Source organism: Spinacia oleracea, chromosome 2 (assembly GCF_020520425.1).
Source record: "Spinacia oleracea cultivar Varoflay chromosome 2, BTI_SOV_V1, whole genome shotgun sequence".
Taxonomy (NCBI): domain Eukaryota; kingdom Viridiplantae; phylum Streptophyta; class Magnoliopsida; order Caryophyllales; family Amaranthaceae; genus Spinacia; species Spinacia oleracea.
The window spans coordinates 84,922,114-84,933,031 of record NC_079488.1 but is presented as its reverse complement, the minus strand read 5'-3'; the positions used below and the strand labels follow the sequence as shown (position 1 = coordinate 84,933,031).

General features: G+C 39.6%; 1 protein-coding gene across 3 annotated transcripts in view; it reads right to left on the bottom strand.

Annotated features, from left to right (window-relative positions):
* Window positions 1–924: 924 nt before the first annotated feature.
* LOC110790111 (dnaJ homolog subfamily C GRV2) overlaps window positions 925–10,918 on the bottom strand; it is a 35,789-nt gene continuing 25,795 nt past the window's right edge. For 2 of the 3 annotated variants that reach the window (XM_021994868.2, XM_021994869.2), the window contains 6 exons: window positions 10,559–10,902; window positions 10,001–10,471; window positions 8,015–8,139; window positions 7,005–7,128; window positions 5,837–5,905; window positions 925–1,378 (listed from right to left, as the gene is read on the bottom strand). In XM_021994868.2, coding sequence (XP_021850560.1) covers window positions 1,181–1,378; window positions 5,837–5,905; window positions 7,005–7,128; window positions 8,015–8,139; window positions 10,001–10,471; window positions 10,559–10,902 — 1,331 coding nt within the window. In that variant the 3' untranslated portion in view covers window positions 925–1,180. The remainder of the gene's footprint in view (window positions 1,379–5,836; window positions 5,906–7,004; window positions 7,129–8,014; window positions 8,140–10,000; window positions 10,472–10,558; window positions 10,903–10,918) is intronic. The other variant, XM_056837170.1, reaches the window with a different exon arrangement.

Sequence of the window (10,918 nt, the reverse complement as noted above, 5' to 3'; positions counted from 1 at the left end):
CAAAAACCTAGTTAGGCCCTAAGGGAAGACTAAGGTAAATTGAGTCTTAACCATTGACAGGACTAGGTCTAACAGAGTCTAACCTACGGACAAGACAAGACCATCTCTAGTCTTATTCTTGCCAAAAACCAGTAAGGTCCCAAGGGAAGACTAGCTTTAGTTGAGTCGAAACATTGAACAGACTACATCTAACATAGTCTTACCCTAGGGCAAGACTAGATCAACTATAGTCTCATTCTCGTTCTTCACCATTGCTGAATTTTACAGATTCAAACCAACCATGGGAAGAACTGTACCTTTGGGGCTTTGACAACCACACCTTTTCGACGCCTATCCAAGTATTTGATTCATTCCAACAAATACGAAAGAACCCTTCACCATATGAATCCAATTTCAGAAATTGGGATGGAGCGGTGGTTGGCGGTGGTTGGAACCGTTTAATTCAAATACCTTCGACATATAGTCCGCGGAGGTAGGAACGAGCAACGAACTTCAATTGTAATGGTTAGATCTTTGAAGAAGAGAGAACATGAGCAAGCAAGGGAACTTCGAAGGGCAGCGCCGATGGAGGACGGTGGACAATAACGGTGGTGTCGGATTAACAGTGAAGGTGAGGAGAGAGAGTGAAAGGAGAGAGAAAATTATAGATGAGGAGAGAGTCAGTAAATGAGGTAAAGGGGCAGGTAATTGGGAAATAATCTAGTAAGGGTATAATGGGAAGTTCATGATAAATTAGGGCGTTTTTGTTTATTCATCGGGCGCTGTATAACAAATCACTTTTTTAATCTCCATCGCCAAGAATTAGGCAATCAGTAAAAAGAACTGTCATTTCATATTTCATAACACTGTTAAATAAACTTACCCGGGAACATTAAAACAGAAAGCATTTATAAGGACGGTATAGCCGTATCGGAGGCGGTAATCTGGTAGGTGGCAACAGAATAAATTTACTTGCCTATCACTTGAACGACGAACTCAAAAAAAATGCCATTTACAGTAATCGTAATGATACAACTATACAAAAACTTCCGATCTCAGCTTCAATATTCACTAAAATCTGAACAAGATTGGGCCCACATAAAAATGAGGAAAAAGGCAAAAAAGAAAAGAAACTATACAAACCTATACAGAGAAATTCTTCCACAGAAACCATAGGACTCTTCTATTGTTTTTTCTTTAATTATTGGTACAGGTCCTGCCTTCCATTTGACATAGATGGAGGTGACCTTGCTATGGAAGGTTGTGACGGCGGTGCAGTTAGGGCATACGTCATTCTCGAAGAATCGCTCTCAATTAGACCAGCAACACCAGCAGCAGCAGATTGGGCATTTGAAGGAAGAAAAAGGTCATGCCTTTGATCCTTGTAGGCACTCCATACCTGCAAAAAGAAGTGAAATGCTCAGCCTAAAATGACAAAACAGCTTCCAACTGCAAAAAAAAACCGGATACCTACTTCAGTCTCAGAAGTGGTACTCTATAAATTTGTCTATTCAGTATATGTTAATAATTACTTTAGAGAATGTAATGAAAAATGTATTTTCCCTAAAGTTCTAATGTGTGCACTTTCTCATACAAAAAGATAAGCTTTGGGTACAGTGGGTTAATAGTTATTAAAGGGAAGGATAACTCTGAGGTTAAGTGTTAGCGTAAATGTCCTGGATCATAGGAAAGTTTTTTACTGCAGGGAACTGGTCGCTACTGTTGGTGGCTACTGGCTAGAATATGGTTCAGAAGCATGACTCTTTATCAATTAAGAATGTATCAGCACCTTAGGGTTGTTTTCCCCAAAGTTCACTGGAGGAAAGTTGGGTGCAATGCCTAGAATCTTAGTGCATTTGCCAAAACTTTGTTCATAACCTGGCTTGCAATTTGGAATAGGCTTCTTAAAGCTGTAGGTTAAGTTCATTGAAGTTTTGGTATCTCCGTTTTTTCAGTGTGCTACAGCGCGTGACTGCGTGAGAGAGTTGAACGGTATTTCTTTCTGTGCCCTTATCGCGCAGAAGTCTGGAAAAAGGTGCTAACCATCCTAAAGTTGGGCTAGCAAGTGTGCCAAATTAAGAGGTACAGGTGGGCACAAGCTCTACCTTGTACAAATTTCTGAAAATGTCTAACAAGGAAATAGACTAGAGGATCAGCTATCAGGAGATGATCTCAAAAGCGTCCTGCAGAGCCTCTGACAGCCTTAGGACCTTAATGTTGATGTAAGGATTACGCATGTTCTTTTGAGTGATAAATATTATGACCAATTGAAACGTGCCACGTAGAGCTATTTACCGGTTTAGCAGATGGGTGATGACTGTTTTAAGAAGGAACCCCTTAATCCCTTATAGTTGGGACCGCTGTGAGTGAATAAAAGTTAGGACCTTTAAAAGCAAAATGATTATAGTTAGGAGCCCTTAGGACTGCGGCGTCAATTTTTCCTTTTTAACATCCAGTACACAGAAATAATCGAAATAAAGGAAGAAACAACTCCATTACGATTTAAGTGTTATGACCATTATGACTTGTTGGTTCCTGTAGATGGGTTGAGCAAGGTTTTTTAGTAATTTCCCGCAAGGCATTATAGCGTTGGCAGACAATGATGTAACATAATTTTCTTTGATAAAATACCCACCTTCCCGGTCTTCCTTTAAAAAAAAAAAGTCATACTCCCTCCTTTTTTGTTGTACCCATTTTCAGTTGTAAGAAAAAGTAAGAGAGATTAATAAATTAATACTCCGCTGATAGCAGTTAAGTAGGAGAGAGAGTGAAAACGTGTAATTATGATGGGAAAAGGGGTTCGATGGTAACAAATGATTGTCAAAAGTAGAATTAAGTAGAAATAGATAAAACAAAAAAAACACCACTTCAAATATTTAAGTGGGTACATAAAAAAAAAACAGAGACAATATGACTTTTAAATATTTAAGTGGCCATCTTTCAATGTACATGTGATTTAATAAGTCTCTATTCAATAAGACAATTCAACTTCATAATGGACAGTGTTTGAATCTAATATTCATTTGCTTGTATTTTGCTTATCTAAGGCTTTCTAAGACTTTTCTAATAGGTTTCAAAGCTTTAAATAAAATTATTATTGTTTCGGTCTATCCAGTGATCAATGCTAGTAAGAAAGCTTTAAATAGAATTATTATGTTTCGGTCTATCCAGTGAATTATTATGTTCCTTCCCTTAAGTTGTCTTGATTTCTTACTAGCGTTGTTGTAAGCCTTTAATGATATCGTGCTATCGCTTGTGTTAAAGCTCCAGACTCAACAAAGTCTCCCCGAACTGATACATTCTCCCCGTCGTCCCCGCTAGTGCCTGATACGCGTACACACAGTGCGCACCGTTCAACCCTCTGACCCTCGCTCTTTCAACAATAGGCAAGGGGTGCTTGTTTAAATCAAACACGTGCTTGTGCCCCTACGAACCCCGAGATACACTTTCCGAGTTTCCGCACAAGACTTGCGCCCTTGCCGCCAATTAGACAAGACTATGTCACACGATCTAATGTCAAAATATTCAGACCGTAACAGTTGGTATTAGAGTCAAGGTTCAAACCTAGGCATCAAGAGACCGGAGTGAGATAGACACAATCAAAGAAAGACTATCATGGATAGAGGGCAAGTCCGACTCGAGGAAATTGCGATTGCCAAGCGAAGGAAATCGAAAGACTCGATAATACGGTCGACGAGCTAATGTAAGAGAAAAAGGTGTTTCACAAACAACTTAACTTTGTTAACGTGGCACTAAACAAGTGCACCACACTGATGTGCTGAAGGAGGAGAATCCGGCAGAGGAGGTGCGATGAAAATCAAACTTCCACAGCTTCGAGATTATAGCGGCGCAAGATACTAAAAAAAGGGTCGATAATTTCCACTTCGACAAGGATGTAAAGGTGGATACTGCGACTATGCACTTGTCAGACACTGCGAACAGAGCACGATGTTATCGAAGCAGGAAAGACCAAGATAGATACATGGGAACTCAAAGATCAGTTTTACCCACAGTTCTCTCCATCTCCACCACCAGTGATGTTACAAGAGATCTGCCACAACCATACGCGATAATGTGAAAGAATACTCGGCTGACATGAATGAAAAAGAGGTCGTTGGATTTTGTTAACGAGCATGAAGAATGGACGTAACGTGAAATTCTGAAGGTAAAGGCTAACACCCTTTCGACCCCATGACCGTTGCTGAGCGACTAATGAACTACCAACGGAAGCGTCATAACTCAGAAGAAGAATCAAGGGGGACACCTACACGCTTGGATGAACCAACTCCAAGCCCACCTATGAGTGCAAGAAGTGATTCGCGGGTGTCGACCCAGGTTAGTCAAGGGAGTCAAGCAAGTGGTCATCACCTTCTCAGTCAACAAAAGAATCCAAAGTCGACACTCCCTCGTGAAACATTCATAGGCTTAACTATTTTCCATGTCGAGGCCCACACAAATGGTGGGAGGGCAAACACAAATGGGAGATCAACAACCACAGTCACGTTTATAGAAGATACCTTGAAATGGACCGAAGGATGGGTGTTGTCTCTCTCTCTCTCTCTCTCTCTATATATATATATATATATATATATATATATATATATATATATATCTATATATATATATATATATATATATATATATATATATATATATATAATGGAAAGAAGCCTCAAAGGAAGGAGAGCATTCCACATGTATGTAGACCTCGTAATGAATGGGAGGGAGGCTCGAACCATGGTGGACATCGGCGCCTCTCACAAGACTGGGGTTGATCCTCGCCAATTCGACAATACATTCCGGTAATGCGAGTGATGAAGCCACAGGTCAAGGCGACATGGGAAACCCCCTAGCACCAGAAGCACAACAATACGAGTGAGGGAGCGCAAGAAGAAGGCAACATGCCACCAGCACCCTCGCATCAGAATCAGAAACAAGATGACAACTCACGTCTAACCCACACCTAGCAAGAAACCAGAAACAAGTAATATGTAGATCCCTAAGAAGTATCAACTTCAAGAAGCAGCACTCAGCAAATCCCTCCAAAAGTTCACCCACAACCAAGACGAATCTAGCAATCGCAATCAACCAACGGCGCAATCGCAATCAACCAACGGCACACCGTTTCTTTTATCTATTGTAACTCTTATAAGTCGACGGGGTCGTCGACATCTTAAGTGGGGGAGGATCCAACATTAATTTCCTTGCATTTTGCTAATCTAAGGCTTTCTAGGACTATTCTAATAGGTTTTTAGGCTTGAATTATTATATTTCTGTTAATCTAGTAGGTAGTTTTTATATTAATTCTATAAACCTATGCACGGTATACAACAATACTTCCTACCTCTAAGTTGTCTTGCTTTCTTACTAGTGTTGTGGTAAGCCTTTATTGATATTATGTTATCGCTTGTGCTAGAGCTCCACAGAATTAACAAATTCTCTCGAACATATACATTCTCGTCGTCGGCCTGCTTATGCCTATTGTGCGCTCACAAGCGCTCCGATCAACCCTCTCGCCCTTGTTGCCAATAGGCAAGAGTGCCCGTCTTGAATCTGAATCAGTACCCGCTCGCACCCCTACAAGCTCCGAGATAAACTTTCCGCACAAGGCTTACGTCGTTGCTGCCAAGTAGGCAAGAGCTCTCCGCACGATCCGGTGCCAAAACATTCACATTGGGTGTAATTGGATAAGAACTAATTTAGCCAATCATGTGAGATTCATATAACAATTTATTGTTGGCTTCTTTTCTTTTGCAGTCTGTCCAATCACTCATATAACATTTGCATCATGCAACCCCCACCCCTCCAACCCCCACCCCAAAAATAAAGCAGAGGCATCTAGAGAAAGCAGACTTACATCAGAGGCATCCAGTATTTCACGCACGCTACTGCAATGGGCTCCTTCTGTAGCAAATGCATGCAACACCTGGATCAGAAACATATTAGATGATGATATATATGTAGGACATGTGTCAGAAAATGTGTAATACAACTCCTGAACTGAATCTAACCTCACAGTATAAACAAATTTAAGATCAGAACACAACTCTCTCTCTAATCTAAAAAATTATCATTTGACTTGTTACTAAATATAGTCACTAGTCTCAATACAGGGATGTGACATGGGGTTGGAACCAAATCCTTTAGTAAATTTGAACTCGGGCTCATAAAAAGCTCCTTGTTTATTTACTTATGAACAAGTAGTATTAGTGCTGGTCAGTATATAAAATTGAAGTCTGAGCACAAACACAAGGATCCTCATTTGTGCATGTGGAGGAAAGGTTCAATATCATGTTCATGAATTACTAGGTTATTCATGTCCAAGAACAAACACGCCCAATTATTTTAGTTTAAAGCTAATTTAGTTGTTCTTTTAATATTAATTTTTCTTTACAAAATTCCAGTTATTATTTAAGATGTTACAGTATAAAGAAAGTTTTAACATGCCTTTGATATAATTAAACAAGTTATCAGAGAATCAAGCTTGCTTATGAATTATGAGTTTATTTTAGCAAATACCTATGCAATCTAAACAGAGCTAAACTTGATTGACACACAAGCTGGCCTGAAGCACACTAATTTCAACATGAACAAACCTTGAAAAATGTTTTTCCTCAATTGAAGACTCAAAGTCGAACTAGAAATCAAGTTCAACTAAGTTAAATAAGCTTGAAAAGGAATAGGGTAAAGCCTCCGCTACACAGTACTCACACTTACGTCTCTAAAATTATACGTAGTATATGTAACCCTCCCCCCCCCCCCCCCCCAATCTTTTCTACAAAGTGATGCAATGCTGCCAAATGTGCCATCGACTCAATGAGAGAGATTAAGGCTCTGAAACCTTCTTGCTGAAACTGAGTACAACCACCATACCTACTCCTCCATAGACTTTAATCAATAGTCTTTAATATAATAAGTGAAGCTTCATAAACTATTGATTTCTCAATTCTATTAATAAGATTGGTAATTGGGTCAACAGCCAGACATATTTTTAAGTTGAATGAACAGTATAGATTAACTACAACCTCAACAGCAAGCACACGTCCAATTGATGCTTCAGATTCGTTCCACTTCATCTGTGAGCAAAGTCCATTCCTTCCACCAGCTCGCCAGTCAAGAAGGCCAAGAAGAACATCGACAAGACCAACCCTAGCCAAATCAAAGTAAACATATCAGTGATTTCACCAAAAGGAGGCATCTAATAACAAGATTTTGCAACTTTTCTTATCATGACACATGTATAAAGATAAATGTGGAAATCAACTCAGGGCCCTTGTGAGTTACCCAGTTCAAAATTAAGTTGCTGCTTATTATCTACAACCATGTCTAGCCAAACTTCCCTACAACAGAAAATCTGTTGCATAACTTGTATACAATTTAGTATTCCACAAGGTAACCCAAATTTGTTCCCAAGGGAACAGGACCAATAGGAAGAACGAACAACTAATTTCTGATACCATTCCTGCCTATGTTTTTGAGGAGTTGTTTCAATTTCTTAACAGAAATATAGTAGAGTGCCATTCAGAAAGATATGATGTAGTCATGTAGACAATTGCTAAATTATCTAACCAAATTACCAAGGAAAACTATCTATCCTCAGGTAGATTGATTAGTAGGAAATCTTGTCAGCAGTAAATAGTCCTTATTATGTACAATTCATGCTAAATGTTCTCTGGCTTCTGTCACCTTTCCTTTTCCTCTTTTCGTACTATTTTCTTCAGACCAAAGGAAATGACCACCACAAGTATGGAACCCACCATGCACCAAAATCTTAGTTGTGACTGCTCGAGAGACTAAGTATTCCGGAGGTTATCTCTAAACGTCCTGCTGACCTACAAGTCTACACCTCCTTTAAGAACCCACCCCCCACCAACGGTAAAGAAGAAATGTAGCAAAGAAAATTCCAATAAGAAGAAAATTATACTACAAAAACAATACTTAACACAATATCTTCTTCCACCCAGAATTCATCAACCCCTTATAAGACATACAAACAATATAATTGGCCAAAGGCATCTGAACTTCAGAAACTTACTTAAGCCCCTGTGCCACAAGTGCATCCCGGGCGCGATTTCCAGCAACCACAACACGTTTAAGAGTCTCAAGGGCTAGTATGCTTCCACCTTGCCACCCAATGGCTTTCATCAAAAGTGGGACCACCTGGAAAACAAAGGAGTAAAAAGATAGAGCGCATGAACGTGTATATGAGATCTTAGTATTAAGTTCAAAGAATGTACTATACAGATGAGTAATTTTTGTAAATCAGCATACTTCATAAAACAATACATACATGGACAAGTCTGCAGTGAAAACTTATATCACACCACAATCTAGGACTACAAGTCCACACCGTGATATTCATATTGCCAACAGCTATTACCCTATTGGGTTAATTAGCAGTGAATAAATTAATTCACAATGTTCATCAACTAACATCTTTAAACAACAGAAGACTGATGATAAAAACAAAATCAAGCAGATCCATTCTTTTGCAAATCAGAAAATCAAGACGAAAATGAGAAAGCTTAACTGGGAAAACATAAATTTCTACCAAAAGAGAAAGGTTGAAGAAATTTGATCCTTGAGATATTAATGATCCAACCTAGCTTAAGTTATTAACATAAACTCAAAGAATTTCAGACAAAGTAGCAAGCTCTGTTACCCGGACATCCGGAATCAGAAAATTTTGTCAGTACAACACGACACTGACAGGGGTACGAAATCAGTGTCAGATCTGGCAAGTTTCACTCGGACACGGGAACCCTAGATCTAAAATTAGAATATCACTTAACCAAAAAAAAGTGTTAAATATCGGGGCTTTTGGTCTCCTCGGTGAGGCGAATCCCATGTTAGGACTCTCTGCCTTGCTGCTGGTCAGTAGTTTCTCCGAGACAGTAAAGAATATGGCCCGAAACAATGTCGCGGAGACGGTGAGGGTAAGGAGAAGGATAAAGTGTTAGGTGAAAGCTCAAGAACACTCCCTCCGTCCCTTTTTTATTGCTCCATGGAAGAAAGTTCACTTTATTAAGAATTGAGTGTAAATAATGCATATGGGATAGCAAAGTGGTCCCATGAAGAGAGAGATAGAGAGAGAACAAGTGGGGAAACTTACCATTTATGTGTATGGTGCAATCTCAAAGGGACATCCCAAAAAGTAAAATGGGGCAAACAAAAAGGGACGGAGGGAGTAACAAAAAAGTAAGTGGACCTGGAACTTAAAGAATATTAAAAAAAGGCAGATTTGTCTTTTATGATATGAGCCTATCAGACCCTTTGCCACGTGATTTTATCAAAACAACTTTTGAAAAGCAACTCTCTTTCCACCTTTTTTCTAACAGCTTATATTCCTTTACTTTCACTCAATATTTCTATGAATCTGTTTGCTTTCCGATTAAAAATAAGACTGAAAAATAATTTTAAAAAAAACCTTTTTTATACAATTATTGCTGTGTCCCCGTACCGTGTCCAAATAACGGACAGTCTCCGTGTCCCCAACTTCAAGTTATAGTACCGAACACTCAGATCCGTACCCATACCCGACACCTCTTCCCGAGTCCAGGTAACATAGGCAGTAAGTTTTGATCTTTCTTTCAAAATTTTCAGATACCAACCAAACTGTTAAGCATGACCGCTTATGGGAACTGAATTTCCATAATTTGTTAGGAAAGAAACTCTGATGCATATCATAAAAGATTTCGAGGGTACACTTTGACGTTGTCTACCCTAAAGACACAAAAGTTTATAACAAAATCCCTCAAGAATTATAAGCGGGCATGTAGAAGAACCTGCCACAATATAAGATATGTATAAAATTCAGAGGAAAGAAATTTAAAGCCACAGCAGTATAAAGGAAAAATAATCATGATATTGCAGATGATGCAGTCTACTCGGTTCCAAAATAGAAACAGGTCATCATGCACTAGACATGCGGCTGTAGCTTTGGTATGTATATCCGTAAAGGGGAATTTTTTTGGGGGAGAGGGGGGTCCTGTACGTGGAGATGGGAATATAACAGAGTTACCTGAGGAGTCCCTACACTAGTTGCGGCCATAGCTTCAGCACATGTTGTACTAGCTGCAAGTTGATGCAACACACGCAAACAGCTAAGGCGAATACGTTCTCTTGGAGTTTGTTTACTGGGCTTTGTTGAAGCATTTTCAGTATCATAACTACCATCCACATCACAGCTTCCATTTTTAACATCACTTGAAGCCATTGTCTCTCTCCTTCCTTCATAAGCCATTGCAGCAACGAGTTTTGGCACATACCCAAGATATCCTACATGATCTGCAAGGGCAGGGTGTACTCGCAGCAGAGATACAAGTGCAGCAGAGAGAAGCAGAGGGAGTTCAGGGTCAGAAGCCTGTGTGTCATAATGTGTAGCGGCCACAGACGAAACATATTGGTCAAGTAGTCCTTCTAAGAATCTTTTTGGATTTCTAAGAGGGAACTTGGGATCCTTCAAAAATAGTCGAACATATATTCCTCCAACCTGTGATCAATACTTTGAGTTTACAAACACACAAAAGAAAAAAGAACAAAAAAAAAAAATTATATACATGAGCACATGATTGCGTACCTGTGGCTCATCTCTCATTTCTTGCTGGCCGGATGCTTGTTCAGGTACATCCCAGTCAATAACTGGGCCTTTCATCTGTTCCTTATACAAATCTAAAGCCATAGTTGCAATTTGCGCAGATAAGGAAGCTGCCATAGCAGGTGTCCAGACAAGTTCTGGTGTCTCAGTTGTTTGATCAAGGGCATAAACAACAGCTTCACCAGGACCATCTCTAATAATTGATACCAGACCATCTGGAAAGAACCTTGCCAAAGTTATAGCAACACGAGGCCCATGCATTGGCTGCCCAACAAGCCTTCCTAACAAAGAGGCGGCTGCAGCTCTCTGTGGCAAGGGCATTTCTTCTGCACAATATTAGGT